The sequence below is a fragment of the Phocoena sinus genome, chromosome 3 (genome assembly GCF_008692025.1).
Source record: "Phocoena sinus isolate mPhoSin1 chromosome 3, mPhoSin1.pri, whole genome shotgun sequence".
Taxonomy (NCBI): domain Eukaryota; kingdom Metazoa; phylum Chordata; class Mammalia; order Artiodactyla; family Phocoenidae; genus Phocoena; species Phocoena sinus.
Genome location: NC_045765.1, coordinates 94,524,185 through 94,540,988, shown reverse-complemented (window position 1 = coordinate 94,540,988; position 16,804 = coordinate 94,524,185). Strand labels below are relative to the sequence as shown.

Here is a 16,804-nt window from a genome sequence, read left to right as displayed (position 1 = left end):
GGATTAGAAATGATCTGTATAAAGTACCTTGTAGGGAAAGGTTAATGAGGGTTTCACTTGTCAAACTTTCGATCTAGCCCTAGGAATTATTGATCTGTATGCTATTATTTACTCCTCTACTTTTTGAGTCTTTTTTTTTTCTTAGTGATTCTTGGCAAGTTGGAGAGTGCAGCTTTTTTGTGTCTTTTTAAAAGTTCCCACCACTACCCCACCTCAGGATCCACTTACACTCATGGTGTATTATGTGGTTGTTACAGAGGGGAATCTCTTGTACTTCTAAATGCTCTGGAAGCATGAAAAGACAGGTTGGATTGTAGTTTTATCTGATTTTTATAGTTGTTTTGTCTTTTTAAAAATTTCCTTTTTTTTAAATAAATTTATTTATTTATTTTCGGCTAAATTGGGTCTTCTGTTGCTGTGTGTAGGCTTTCTTTTGTTGCGGCAAGCGGGGGCTACTCTTTGTTGCAGTGCCCGGGCTTCTCATTGCAGTGGCTTCTCCTGTTGCGGAGCACAGGCTCTAGGCGCGTGGGCTGCAGTAGTTGTGGCACACGGGCTCAGAAGTTGTGGCTCGCGGGCTCTAGAGCACAGGCTCAGTAGTTGTGGCGCACGGGCTTGGTCGCTCCGCGGCATGTGGGATCTTCCCAAACCAGGGCTCGAACCCATGTCCCCTACATTGGCAGGTGGATTCTTAACCACTGTGCCACCAGGGAAGTCCTAAAAATTATTTCTTGATTATGGAAATTTCCTATATAATTTGACCCTTGCAGTTTGCTGTGGAACAGAAACATCCCTCTTCCAAGGGGAAATAACTAATTCAGCCTGTTGCTTACCCATCATTCAAGCTATGAATGGGCATTCCAGCTGTAGTCCTCCCTAGGGAGAATGGGACTCAGAGAGGAGACCCACAAAGGCCGTAGAAAGCAGGTTTGAGCCTTTTAGGCAGGAATTCTGGGGATTCTGGTACCTAGACTGCAGAAGAGGGACATGGACTATGGATGGGCATTCTTTGATCTTACTGACTCCTCACCCTGTTGCGGACATGCACAGCTAGAGGCAGGCAAAAGCAGGGCCCTCTAAAGCTCAGGACAAGGGCCCAGGTTGTTGGGCAGGAGTGTATTAAGGAAATCAGTATTTAATCTCAGCTGCCTTTTTACTAGCCTGTTTGTTTAGCTTTCTTATTTTAAGACTGTGATATGCTCTTATCTAAGCTTGAGTTTTTAATGGATGACACAAGAATATTATAAACATTTAATTCAGCACCTCTGAGATGGAAATAAGTCTTAGTGATTAAAAAAAAAATCCTTAGATTAAACGTGGTATTATGAGCTTTTTTTTTTTTCTAACTCTGTGCCTGGTCCTTATGTTTTGGTTTTTTTAGATCGGCTTCAGCTCCCCAGGAATATGATTGAAAACAGCATGTTTGAGGAAGAACCAGATGTGGTGGATTTAGCCAAAGAACCTTGTTTACATCCTCTAGAGCCTGATGAGGTGGAATATGAGCCCCGGGGTTCACGACTGCTGGTGCGGGGTCTTGGTGAGCATGAGATGGATGAGGACGAAGAGGATTATGAGTCGTCTGCAAAGCTGCTGGGCATGTCCTTCATGAACAGGAGCTCAGGCCTTCGAAACAGTGCAGCCGGCTACAGGCAGAGCTCAGATGGGACTTGTTCAGTACCGTCTGCGAGGACCATGGTGGTCTGTGCTTTTGTCATTGTGGTTGCTGTTTCTGTAATCATGGTGATTTATCTACTGCCCAGATGTACCTTTACTAAAGAAGGCTGCCATAAAAAAAACCAATCAATGGGATTAATTCAGCCAATTGCAACTAATGGGAAGTTGTTTCCATGGGCACAAATCAGGCTTCCCACTGCCATTATGCCAGTACGCTATGAACTTAACCTACACCCAAACCTAACCTCGATGACATTCAGGGGCTCTGTGACGATTTCACTTCAGGCTCTTCAGGCCACATGGAACATAGTTCTTCACAGCACAGGCCATAATATTTCAAGAGTGACCTTTATGTCAGCAGTTTCAAGCCAAGAAAAACAAGTTGATGTCCTGGAATATCCATTTCATGAACAAATCGCCATTGTTGCCCCCGAGGCCCTTCTTGAAGGGCACAATTATACCTTGAAGATAGAGTATTCAGCAAATATATCTAGTTCTTACTATGGGTTTTATGGCATCTCCTACACAGATGAAAGTAATGAGAAAAAGTATGTAGCCCTCTTAAATGATTCTGCTTCTTTGCTCTCTGATGACTTCTGCAATATGGATCCCGTTGCCCACACTAGAGACATTAACTGCAATTTTTTTTTTTTTTTAATTTAAGAGGTTAGGTGAAAAATAGTAGAATGGTGATTTGGAAGAGTATACTCTTTCTCTCTTAGTCAAAGCCTTGAGTATGTATCATATATATGATATGTCACGGTGGGGCTGGGGGCATGCTGATGGAAGGAAATGGACAAGGATTATGTCAGTTACATTCTCTATCACAAACACTTAAGTTATCTTGAGCTTTTCATATCTTATAAGATGAATGTAGTTTTCTATCACCTTCAAGGTCTCCATGTGAACCAGATATAGAAGAACACAGGTTATTCTTTCAGTCTTAGTTTCCTATTGTGTGGCACTTTTAGGAGGTGCTTGCTGAGATGGAGAAAGAAAGCATGAAGAAGTGTTGTATACTTATATATGTAATTTTTAGTATCCTTAATCTTTGCTGGTTTTTGTTTTTTTAATGCCATTCTATTTTGGATTTCTGATGGAAAAGTAAAAAAAAAGAAATCTTGGAGAGATTCATTTTAAAAAAGCTACTTAAAACATAAAATTATTCAGCTCCCCATTTAAACCATATATTTTGTTCTTTAATCTTAATATTCATAGATGTAGTTTGAATTTCTGGAAAGATGCAGTGCACAGTTGCATATGGACTATTCTTAAGTAGCAGTAATGTCACTTCTCTTACGTGTGCAAAGTCCTTGTCAGATCTGCTTAGTGCATTGGAGCATTCTCTCATGTTCCTTTGCAAACCAGTATGTGAATTACCATTGAGGGCCATTTGGCTAATGTATGTTGGTATACTGAGAAAAATAGAAATGAATATTTTAAATCTGTCTTAAGTTTTTTGATCCTTCTTAACTAGAGAAAGAGACAAAGCAATATCTATAGTCCTATTCAGATAAGTAATTTTTCTCTTTCCCCTTAACGTAATACTTTTAAAATAAATGGCATGCTGGCTCTTGCCATGAGATCTGACATGAAAAGCAAATTTATAATTGCAGGGGTAGCTTGGGGCTTCTAGGCTTTACTTCTCCTTCTATAATCTCCATCATCTCTAGGAATTATAGGATATACATAAAAACAGTGTTCTTAGTATGCAATCAGACCTTTACGACAAACACCCTAGTCATCTCTTCCAATCAGATTATTGCCCTCGGATCCTCTTGGGCCTGCCTGTATATAATGGGAAGAGTCAATGTTGTGTGGCAGAGTGAGGTGGTTTTGGATAGGGTCACTTGTTGACCCTTTTGTTGTGGGCTGGATTGAGTTGTGGAAAATGCTAGAAAAATGGAAGACATTCTTTTTTTTTTTTTTTTTCTCACACACACACACTGTATTTTATTTTTACGGGAGATAAATAAACTGACACCAAACATTGTAAATGGATGACCACAACAAAAGCAACAATGATTGCAATTACCAAACACGAAACACACTCATACTATGGGAAGACATTCTTAAAATTACGAAATAGAGTATTTTTTTTTAAATAGTACTTTAAAATTTGTGAAACTCTGCTATTACAAAAAATATATAAATCCATTAACCTACCTGGTTCCGTAAAATGGATGTCCCGCATGATTGTATATCTTGATGCAAGATAGAAGTTTAAAAGATTATTTATACCTTTCAAGAGGTCTGAAAACTAATTCAAAACAAGTAGATAAAGTAATTAAGTATTTATACCTTTCAAGAGGTCTGAAAACTGTAATTCAAAACAAGTAGATAAAGTAATTAAGGGATATATTTCCTATTGATTTGAAAATCAAAGTAAGTGTAAATGTCAAACATACTGACACTGCTTGTGGTAAAGGAACTTTACCTGTGTCATCTAAGAAGTGGAGATGGTCAGTAACCTTGCAGTTAAATCTAGAAGTTGTTGACCATAGATTTAAGGTTCTAGATAACAAACTAATACTAAAAAACCAGCAAAGGAATTTAGGCTGGAGATGTGTTTTATTTCTTTGTTCTTCAATCTCTCAGTGTCTTTTTCTCGAACTCTTGAGTCATCTTCTTAACTGGACCCCTGACCTCTAATCTTACTACAGCTTTCCCCCTCCTCTTTCCCCCATCTTCCACACTGCTGCCAGACTATTTCTAGAAGTACAGGTCTGACCATGTTGGTCTTTGGTTTATGATCCTTCAGCAGTTCCTCATTTTTAATAAGATTTAGTTCAATTTCTTTCAAGATCTGGGCCTTTTTTTTTTTTTTTCTCTCACAGCCCTCACCTGCCTTAATGAACTTCATGTGCACTTTCCTGAGTTCCAGTAATAATGGCAGCCCATACTTACTTGAGAACTGAAGTGCTAGAAACTGTTGCAAGCATTTTATATGTTTAGTCTTTTATCTTGTCAAACTCACTAAGAGGTGGAAATTATATTTTATTCACTTTACAGATGAGGAAGCAGAGCCACATGAAGTAATTCATTCAGCATCTTATGGCTAGCAAGTAGCAGAGGGGAACTCAAACCCAAAGTCATTTTAACTACAAAGACCACATTCTTAACCACTATGGTGCACCGCTTCCTTAGTTTTCACCTCTTTACCCATTGTTATCACCAGTGCTTAGAATTCTCTTACTGACCCTCAGCTAATTCATAACTGTCTTCATTGCTCCTGGAGGTGGTGCTCAAACTGCAACTAGTATTTCTGAAGGCAAATGCAGTCACTAATGAAAGAACAAACTTTGAGGTGTTCAGCTTAGATAGAATAGCTTATAAGTATCATCAAGCAGCAGCCTTTTCAAAGGGGCTTCTGTGTAAGATAGTTCTTATTGCATCTCTTTTAATAATAATTTAAGATCTTATTTGTCTTAGAACATTATAATCCAGTTTTTATCCAAAATGATGGTCCAAGTAGACTCTCATATGAATCGTATGGATGTCATCAAACTTTATCCCTTGGTCCCCTGTGGCCCTCCTCCAAAATCTTCAGTTAACTGGGTAAGAATTTGGGAGTTGGGTGAAGAAATGGAATGTTCGAAACATATTTTTAAATTGTTTCACATATGTTGATTGCTGTCGTTCTTGCAGTTTACCCTAACAAACAGTTATTTGGGCAAATCCTTACTAGGACAGAAGCACAGTAATTCTAAGCGTGAAGGAAGAGTTATGACTATCCAGCATTTATAATAGACATCTGTGTAGGAATTTATGGCATACAAGTGGTTGTTACTATGAATAGACTTATTCGATTCTAGCAAAAACCCTAAATGTTTGATAGGGGATCCTACCTTGACCCTAGTTTAACAAATAAGGAAATGAGATGTAGATCACTGATTTGCTGAAGTCATATGACTGGTAAGTTGCAGAGTTTGGGTCTTCTGACTCTAAATCTTACACTCTTTTCTACTTGCCTTTTTTTTTTTTTTAACATCTTTATTGGAGTATAATTGCTTTACATTGTTGTGTTAGTTGCTGCTGTATAACAAAGTGGATCAGCTATACGTATACATACATCCCCATATCCCCTCCCTCTTGCGTCTCCCTCCCACCCTCCCTACCCCACCCCTCTAGGTGGACTAAGTCCTAAGCAAGTGAGGCAATCATGTCCACAGTGGTGGTTATCTATGTACCATATTGACTGGTAGCTGATATGTGCACACCAGGGCCACACTTGTCCTGATTCCTTATGACCATGTTTGTATGATTTCCCAAATGCAGATCTATTTCATTCCTCTGCTTAACTAAAAATCTGCATTTCTCCTCTTCTTATGCTTTTCTCCCAACCTTTAATTGAGGACTTATAGTTAAATTCTCAAGTGTTGTTGCTGTAGGAGAGGAGGAAAATTTTTTATTCGTTTTTGAAGAGAGTACAGAACGCCAGCATACTATAGGACACCTAGTTTTTTCAGTCCTCATGAAAGTGCAGGTTGTGAGTTTGAGGTTTAGTGTTATGAAGCCATCATCTGTACAGAGAATAATGGCAATGGATGACAATCTTTTATAGTGATCTTTCATCAGAAACCTTTTTAAGACCTCAGTGGCCAGCTGTAGCCTATCTTTGTGGCTTCATCTCCAGCCACAGTCCCTGAATATGCACTGCTCAGTCCTTCCTTGTGCTTCCTACTCTTTCTAGGCTGCACTGTCTTCCATTCTCTACCTTTTCAAATATTCCTCATTTTTAAAGGCCCTCTTCGTATTTTGTCACCAGTTTCCTTACAGTGTCTCTGCCGCTAGGCAGACTTTGTTTCCTACCCTTTGTTTCCACTGCTTTGTTCGCACTATTAGGATGTGATTCGCGGCCTGATAACTTTCTACTGTATTACCTCTGCCTCTCCCAGTTGATTGAGAATCCTTTAATGTCTGGGCTTGTATGATATTTATCTTAGTATCCCTAGAACTTGGCAAGGTGCCTTGAATAGTAGGTACTCAATAACTATTGGATGGATTTGCATTTGTTTTAGGTACTTTGCAGCAACTCAGTTTGAACCCTTGGCAGCAAGATCTGCTTTTCCTTGTTTTGATGAACCAGCATTTAAAGCCACTTTTATCATCAGGATCATAAGAGATGAGCAATACACTGCTTTATCAAATATGCCTAAGGTACTGTTCTGTTCCTTGAATGTAAAATCTTTGAGTGGGTCCCTTTGTTTTGAATACTTGAATTCTTCTTTGCCATACTATTGAGAACGATTAAAATCATATACATTCTTATTCTTTTTTAAAATGCTTAAATAAAAGTAAAATATGTATTGGAATCAATTGGAAAGTCAGCCTGAGAAGCACTTGAGGAAAGAGAAAGACTGGATGTGGAAGGTATGGGCAGGAAATGTGAAGTCTGTGCTATTGTACTAAAATTCTGCAAATATTAATACTGTGAACTGCTACTAAAGAGCACAGTGATATTTTCAAAGACGTGGTGAATTTGCTATTCTAAACAGTGATATTTGGTAGTGTTGAATCACGATTGACCTTGGTGTTTTACTGGTTACTGAGAAATCGAGAAGGTAACATGGAGGTTGAACAACAAGAACATGGACATCTTTCTTGCCTGTGGGCTCTGCAAGGAAGTAGTGGGGGTGAAATCAGGCAGAGCTGTTTTTATGCTAAACAGAACTTGGTGGGGGGGGTCCTTTTGTTACACCTGAGAGCTGTGTGCAGCTGATAGGAACCTCTCAGAAGCCATGTGACTGGCGGGGAGGAGCAGCCACATCTCACAGACTATGAGTCAGCCCTTGAGTCAAGGAGAGGACATGGTCTGTCCTTCAAGAAGGACGTCACTTCAGCAGCTCTACTCCTAGCTGTACTCTTCACCTTAATCTTTCTCTAAGAGAGGTCAAATGCTTACTTGCCTAGTAACCCAAAATATATTTTAAATTCCTGGTTGGAAAATCCTGGAAGGTTACCCACCTTCCCTCATCTTGTGTCTACTGCAGACTTTTCTAGTGACTTATCACCTTTAATCCCACTAAGCCTTCTTGTGGTCATCAACACGGTCCTTTACGAAGCCATTTCAGATCACTTGGTGGGATTAACCAGCTGTAGCTCATTCTTGTGTGAATGTGTTTGTAGCAGTAGAATGGAGTACTCCTAGGTCATAAGGAAGGATTTTTGGTTTTGATGGTGTTTTAAAGGGGAGAAACAGAGCCACTGCTACTTACTGTTTCTAACTTACATTTATTTAAAGCCGTTGTTTGAGACTAGGAACTTCTTAAGGATTTTTACTGTACTCAGTATGTCCTCATGATGAAGGATGATAGAACAGACTGAGACTGAGGGCCGTGTTGTTTGGAAACTTGTGCTGAGAGATTAAAATATGCCAGCATCTTCACTACTTATTTCCTATTTGAGTCTTCAGTTTCCCAGTTTATATGTCACTGTCATTTATTCTCATAGTTACAGAACTGTCATTTTCCCCATTGCTTGTAGAAGTCATCAGTCATTATGGAAGATGGACTTGTTCAGGATGAGTTTTCTGAGAGTGTGAAGATGAGCACTTACCTGGTTGCTTTCGTTGTGGGGGAGTTGAAGAATCTGAGTCAGGACATAAATGGAACCCTGGTATGTATGTTGTTGTGGTAATTGTCTTGAAAACCTGTATTCACAGGAGGTTGAGAGGAATCCTTTCATGATATCTGGTAACTGCTTTATGAAGGAAAACAATCTTTTGGTTCACAACTCTGACATTTTATACCAGCAGTGTTACTTTTTACTTAGTTGTTATTTACTGTTATTATTTGAATACCAAAAAAATCAATAATTTTTAAGTTCCTTTAAATTTTACTTTTATCAGAGAATTTCAGTAAGACAATATATGTATAAGAAAGCCTCTAGAACTGTGCTGTATAATATGAAAATACAGAAAGACAATTTAATTAAATCAAGAAACAGTACATGAATAAAATGAGATGTTTAACGGAGACATAGAAATCATAAAAAAAAAAAAGAACCAAACAGAAATTCTGGGTCTGAAAAATACAGTGAATGAAATGAAAAATGCAATACAGACCATCAGCAGCAGAATGGATCAAGCAAGAAAAAGAATTTGCGAGTTAGAAGACAGGAATTTTTATATTATCTGGTCAGGGAAGAACAAAGGAAAAAAGGATGAAAAAGAAGTGACGAAAGCCTACATGATTTGTGGGACACCACCAGAAGAAACAATTTGTGAATTATTGGAGTTTCAGAAGGAGAACATAGGGAACAGGGGGCAGAAAGCTTACTTAAAAAAATAATTGCTGAGAACTTAGCAAATCTGGGGAGAAATTTGGATATCCAAGCTCATAAAGCTCATAGGTTACCAAACACACTCAGCTTAAAGAGGTCTTCTCCAAGACACGTTATAATAAAATGGTCAGAAGTCAAAGAGAATCTTAAAAGCAGCAAAAGAAAAGAAGCTTATAACTTATAAGGGAACTACCATAAATCTATCAGTGGATTTCTGAGAAGAAGCCTTAGAACGCAAGAGAGAAGCAAATGATATATTCAGAGTGCTGAAAGGAAAAAACTGCCAACCAAAAATACTCTATCCAGCAAAGTTATCCTCAGAAATGAGGGAGTGAGAAAGACTTCTCCATACAAGAAAAAAAAGCTGAGAGATCCCCTTACCCCTAGACCTGCCTTACAAGAATTGCTGAAAGGAGTGCTTCCAGCTGAATTGAAAGGACACTAGCTAGTAACATGAAAATGTACAACACACTGGAAAAGGTATTTATATAGTAAAATTCAGAATGTTCTAATAGTATAATGTGGTATATGCATTCTATGGGATGTATCAAAAGCAGTTGTAGGAGGGAACTTTAGAGTGATAAATGCCTACATTAAGAAAGAGCTCAAATAAACAACCTAACTTTACACCTCAAGGAACTAGAAGAAGAATAACAAACTGAGTCCGAAGTTAGCAGAAGGAAGGAACTAAGCAAAGATCAGAGCAGATAAATGAAATAGATACCAGAAAGAGAGTAGAAAAGATCAACAAAACAAAGAGCTGGATTTTTAGAAAGGTAAATGAAATTGACAAACCTTTAGCTAGACTAACTAGTGAAAAAAGAAGACTCAAAATCAGAAATGAAAGGAGACATTACAGCTGTACAGAGGTACAAAGAATCATAAGAGCCTACTGTGAATAACTATAGGCCAAGAAATTGGATAACCTAGAAGAAATGTATAAACTCCTAGGAACATACAATCTACCAAGACTAAATCATGAAGACATAAAAAAATCTGAACAGATCAGTAATATAAAGAGAGATTGAATTAATAATCAAAAACATCCCAACAAAGAAAAGCCCAGGATCAGATCAGTTTCTCTGGTGAATTCTACCAAGCGTTAAAAAAAAAAAAATCTATAGATTCAATGCAACAGAATTCTAATGGCATTTTTCACAGAAATAGTAAAAAATAATCCTAAAATTTGTATGGAACTGCAGAGACCTCGAATAGCTAGAGCAATCTTGAGAAAAAAGAACAAAGTTGGAGGTATCACACTTCCTTGATTTCAAACTATACTACAGAGATAAAGTAATCAAAATCATATGCATAGTAATCAAAGAGTGTGGTACTGGCATAAAAGTAGACACAGACCAATAGAAAACAATCAAGACCCCAAAAATAAACTCTGCAAAAATGGTCAACTAATATATGACAAGGGAGCCAAGAATACTCAGTGGGGAAAGGGGAGTCTCTTCAATAAATGGTGCTGGGAAAACTGGATCATCACATGCAGAAGAATGAAATTGGACCCTTATCTTTCACCACTCACAAAAATTAACTGGAAATGGATTAAAGACTTAAATGTAGGATTTGAAAGTATAAAACTCCCAGAAGAAAACATAGAGAAAAAGCTCTTTGACATGGGTCTTGGCAACAATTTTTTGTATATGACACCAAAGCACATGCAACAAAAGCCAAAATCAACAAGTAGGAGAACCTCAAACTAAAAATTTCTGCACTGCAAAAGAAACAGTCAACAAAATTAAAAGGTAATCTGTGGAATGGAAGAACATATCAAATATCTGATAAGAGATTAATATTCAAAATATATAAGGAACTCATACAACTCAGTGGCAAAAAACCAAACAATCTGGTTAAAAAAGGGCAGAGGAACTGAATAGACATTTTCCCAAAGAAGACATGCAGATGACCAACAGATACATCAAAAGGTGCTCAATATCACTAATCAGAAGGAAAATGCAAATCAAAACCTCAGTGAGATACCACCTCACACCTGTTAGAATGACTGCCATCAAAAAGACATAACAAGTAACAAGTGTTGGTGAGAATGTGGAGAAAAGGGAACCTTTGTGCGCTATTAGTGGGAATGTTAAATTGGTGTAGCCACTGTGGAAAACAATATGAGGGTTCCTCAAAAAATTAAAAATAGTACCATCATATGATCCAGCAATCCCACTTCTGGGTATATATCCACAGGATATATATCAAATCAGGATCTTAAAGAGGTCTGCACTTCCGTGTTTGTTGCAGCATTGCTAACAATATTATTATTCATAATAATAACTTAAGTGCGGATGAATAGATAAAGAAGATGTCGTCTGTGTATGTGTGTATTCAGCCATGAGAAAGAAAGAAGGAAATCTTGCCATTTGGGACAACATATATGGACCTTGAGGGCATTATGCTAAGTGAAATAAGTCAGAAAGACAAAGACTATATGACCTCACTTATGTGTGGAATCTAAAACTGAACTCATGGAAACAGTGGACTCGTGGTTGCCAGGGCCTGAGGGGTGGGGGAGATGGGGAGATGTTGGTCAAAGGGTCCAAACTTCCAGTTATAAATAAGTTCTGGGGAGCTAATGTACAGCATGGTGATTACAGTTAACACTGTATTTTATATTTGAAAGTTGCAAAGAGAGTTGCTTAAATGTTCTCACCATGCAAAAGAAATGGTAGTTATGTGAAGTGATGGAAGTGTTAACTCGTGCTACTGTGGTAAGCATTTCACAATATGTAAGTGTATCTAATGAACATGTTGTATACCTTAAACTTACATAATATATGTTAATTATATCATTAAAGCTGCAAAAATTAATTAAATTTAAAATTCACTTCCTTAGTCTCAGTAGCCACATTTCTAGCATTCTTGTGGCTAGTGGCTACCTTATTGGATATCAAAGATATTGAATATTTCCATCAATGCAGAAAATTTTATTGGACAGCAGCAAATCTAGAACATTGTGCAGACTTAAAAGATAGCATAAAAATTTAGTTAGAAAAAAAACTCCAAGTTGTAAAAGTCAGTTGAATACACCTTTTGAAAAAGCACATCCTGATTGAATTTTCTTCATCTTAAAGAGAGAAGATTGTTTAAATGTCTGCTATGTCTGTAATTTGTCAAGATTGACCCTTTGTTCTAATTAGGCTCCTCTGCTTTTCTTCGTCGTTTGAATCTTCTGTAAATGATTGATTGGATTTTATGCCTTAATTTCACTGTAAAGACCTTAAAAAGCTAATATCTTCACATACTAACAACATAGGAGAAAAGGATCTTTTAAAGCTAAAAATGATTTTTCATGATAGAAATATGATGGAATTCTTTAATTTTTTTTTTTCATATTTTTGATCCCCACCAGGGTATGTTTTCTACCCTTTGAACACATTCACTTGGATTTGGGCTTCCTTTCCAGACCAAAGAACTTTATTTTAATCACATTGTATTTGGATCTTATTATTTGCTAACTAGGAGGGGCATACTCCTTCTGTTAGAAAAGATTATCATGTCTACTCCATTAACTCTTAGAGAGAAGGGGTGAGGTAAGGATTATCTGGCTCTTCATCAGCAATAACACTGCCATATGACTTCATGCTCAAAAGATGGAGACCTGTTCGTGTTCAAGGGTAATGTGGACTACATTGAGTAAGTGCTGAATATCATTTACTCACCTTTGGGTTTAAAAGAGTTTTGGGCAAGTCTAAACCAAAGAGTTTTTCGGAGTCCTTTCGAAAGGATATTAAGACTGGTTTAATTCTGAAAAAAATTCAATTAATCTCTCTTCAAGTTTTGCACCCCAAATTTAGCCCTTGATGCAGATGTTGCAGCCTTGATAAAACCTAAAAGGTTCAATCTTAAGTCAGGTTGCTTCTTTAAGAGCCAGCTGAGTACCACACTCTCCTTGAAACTTTTCATTCTTTCCCCAGCTGGGATTAATCATTCCCTCTCTGATATTTCATAGCACTTTAGTTACATCTCTGTTGTAGTTCTTATCACACTCTTTGATATAAAATCCCCAGCACTTTTTATTGTATCTCAAAATGTATGTAGTCTTGGCTTTTTATTTTCCCTCTCTTTCTCTCCCCCTCCCTCCCTCTCTCTCTCTTTCTTTCAACAGCTATGCTGGCTTCTTACTGCCTGTAGGATTACATTCAAACTCATAATTCTGTGATATTCAAGGCCCTCATAAATTCGGTTATATTTCCAGTTGCTCCAATGGAATTCTTTCATCTAGTCAGGCTGAATTATTCACTGCTCAGATATATACCTCATATATTTTATATATATATCTTATATATAACATATATATAACATATAACATATATATAACATATATGTATAACATATACATATATATATTTTTTGTCCACAACAGTTGACCCTTGAAGAACACGAGTTTGAACTGCACAAGTCCACTTATTGCAGATTTTTTTCAATAGTAAATACTGCAGTACTACACAATCCATAGTTTGAGTCCTTAGATGCAGAAGACTGACTATAAGTTATACTCAGATTTTCAACTGCTCCAAGGGTTGTTGCCCCTAACCCCGTCATTGTTCAAGGGTCAACTGGAAAGAGAGAGAGAGTGAAAGAGAGAGAGGAGTTTCAAGTGACTTTTTTTGCTTTTTATTTACATGTATTAGGAAGCCACATGGTTAAACATGGACTCTGGCATCTACCTCAGTTCAGATCTCTCCTATACAGCTTTCTACCTATGTGCCCTTGGACAGACTGCTCTGTAATTCTCTAAACCTCACCTTCCACAACTCTAATACTATATTGTCTATATTAGCCTGCTCTCTCAAGGATTAAGTTTTTTAAATTCCTGTAAAATCTTCGGTACCTGGCAGATAGTAATACACACACAGAGAAACTCCCTTGTATGTATGTAAACTCCCTTGTATATATAAATATAAATATAAATAACCTTTATCATTTTAATGCTACCCAGTAGTAAATGTGTTTTGAAAAAATTACAAATAAACAACTGTTTTATTAGCTTTCTCTTTTTATTAGGAAATGGGGGAGACTCTAGCATGTGTGGAGTTGTACTCTGTGCAGGCAGTTGTCTTGAGCTCTCATTTATAAACATCTTTTTATTTTATAAACCAAATGAAGGGAAGGCATTAGCCTCATATTGCTGATGAAGAAACAGTGTACCAGAGAGGTTAAGTAATTGACCTAGATTACATAGCCAGTAAATGATAGTCAGAATTCACTGTCTACCACAATATACTGCTTCTTACAACAAATGACGTGATTTCTGTAGGTATGGTGATCAGAAATTCAGACTTAGAGTCTAATAAAGGATTTTTGTTCCACTAAAATGTTGTAATCTCTAGGATATGTTCTATTTTGTAACATTTGACATTAGGCCTATTTCACAAGATTCAGGAATAAGGCAGTAGGGCTTTACTTATTAATGTCAGTCATAGTAAACAACTGAAAATGTCAAAGTTGACTGTGGATTATTAAACGTGGCCTGTTCAGTGATAAAGATTACTACGTTGTCAAAGACCTAAAGAAAGAGAGAACATTTGTTTTATCATTTCTGTCCATTATTCAATGTTCCTTAAACCTCTCTCTGCCTTCAGGAATGCCAGAATTACCTAGAAAATTCTAGGCTAGTTTTGAAATACACTTTATCAGTTTGTCTTGAGGTTTTTATTTTGTTGTTGCCATTACCTGATTTCATTTTTACCATAGACAGGTCTAATTTATAGAATCAGAATCCATTGGTGGTTAGTCAGATGTGGACATCATGTCTGTTTAACATCCAAACAGAACCTTCAACACTATTATCCATGTGAAGTTATAATTTTAATTTATTCTTATTTAGTTAGGAACATGACTTAGCTCCACAAACAACATTTCCTCAAGTATCCTTCCACCAACTAGGGACATTATACGTAATTTATATCATTCTCCTAAAGTCTCAAGTCCCATGTAATCAATTATTCTGGATAGACTTTATTCTGGTGAGGTTTTTTTGTTTTGGGGTTGTTGTTTTTTTTTAAGGAATTTATGCTTTTTGTATGTTCAGCTGTCTGTTTAGGAAAGCTGGTGTTTTTCAGGAAACTTAGTATTGGAAGATTCCAATATTTTCTGTCTTCATAAATCTTGCAGGCTGTATTGTTGTTCTTTGGGGGGGATGAGGTTTGGTTCTGGTTTTGCTTTTATCTAGTTTTTGCTTCTTATTAAATTAAGGAGCAGAGTAAGTTAAACCTAACAGATCTGTTCCTCAGTCTTAACTCTTTTCTCTGAGAGCTGACTAGGAGACTTTTTTGTGTCTTTTATAAATCTCTCAGTCTTAGCAAGAGATGTTGTAGGAAAAGTTTTAAGTTGTAAGCCTTAAGGCCTGAGCACCAGTTGACTTGCATTTAACTGTGTTTAGAGTGCTCTTACCAAGGGCAGGGTGCTGGTCAAAACTTCTTTGTTGAACTAGATTGCTTTCTTTCTTTATTTCTTACTGCTTCTGTTGCTCTTAAAACAAGCATGATAATAATGTAATGACCTGACAATTCATCTCTAGTGAGAATTCACAGGACATATTTTAAAAGAAGAGAAGTAGAAGGAAAGAGAAAATGCCAAACTACCTTTCTTCCTAGTCATTGTATTCCAGAAATGGGACTCAGTGGATCCTTTGGTCAGATTTCAGTTCCATGTGAACTTCTTTTTTCTCCCTTTACTTTTCATCTAATGAAAGATGCTTTCACACATAGTGATGGGAGTGGCCAAATGGTGTGTTTGGGAGAAGGATGTTTGAGGAGGAACCTGGAGTATATGGGTGGTGTTTCTATTAGGACAGCATCTTCTAGATGGTTACATTGACTGGAACATAAAATATATATGTGTGGAAAGGGCAGGCAGAAATAATAAAGACTGATCTCAAATTCCAAGTGATCTTGGTACAGTCATTTATAATGGTAGTTAGATTTAAGAAGAATATGTCAGACTTTGTTGTGTGTGCTTGTGTGCTAACACTTTCACAGGGGGAATGATGCAGGAAGTGTGCATGGTCCTTTGGCAGGTGGTGACTGAATTCAGTAAGCTGTGGTCACAGTCCTGTACCAAGGGCTGCAGATGTTCGAGTGCTGGGCTGGTGAAGTACACTTGGCCACATGATGTGATATTAAATTTCTTCCATAGTTACTTTAGAAAGTAACATATTGTATATGGGCTAACTGAACTCCTAACACTTCATTGTTCCTGTCACTGTTGCCACAAATGCTCTGCTCATACATATTTTACCCCATTTCTGATGGGATTCTATTTGTAGTAATGATAATAACTACTATTTATTGAACACTTCTTTTGTGTCAGGCACTATTCTAAGTTCTATACATATTAGTTCATTTAATCCTGACAGCAACCCTGTGAGGATAGGAGCTACTTTTATCACCATTTTATAGATAAGGAGATTGAGGCTAACTAAGTTCACACAACTAGCAGAGATTTGAACCTGGCAGTCTAACTACAGAGCTTGTGCATTTAATTTTGTTGTTTACTTAAAATTTTTTCTTTATATTTAATTTTTAATGCCATGTTACCTCCATGTTTTTGTGATTAATGCATATGTTCTATAGACTAAGGCCCCACATAAAGACAATTAAAGCTGAAATTATGACCTCTGAGAAATTGTTGACTGTTTGTCAGTGCTTTAATAATAACCAAAAATAATTTGGGGTTAGAGTTCACCAATGTATTTTTTCAAATGGTGAATTATTCAATAGGTCTCTATTTCCCACCTGTTGGGATCTTTATTTTGAGGTTTTTATCTTCTGCTGTGTCTTGTCCATATCCTACTTTCCCAAGTTGAGTACAGAGGGATTTTTTTCTTTCAGTC

The 16,804-nt window shown here is 37.1% G+C and overlaps 1 protein-coding gene across 1 annotated transcript in view; it reads left to right on the top strand.

Moving 5' to 3' along the window:
• Window positions 1-16,804, top strand: part of LNPEP (leucyl and cystinyl aminopeptidase) — a 102,295-nt gene that overhangs the window by 40,900 nt on the left and 44,591 nt on the right. The window contains exons 2-4 of the mRNA XM_032625710.1: window positions 1,379-2,219; window positions 6,693-6,831; window positions 8,158-8,289. Coding sequence (XP_032481601.1) covers window positions 1,379-2,219; window positions 6,693-6,831; window positions 8,158-8,289 — 1,112 coding nt within the window. The remainder of the gene's footprint in view (window positions 1-1,378; window positions 2,220-6,692; window positions 6,832-8,157; window positions 8,290-16,804) is intronic.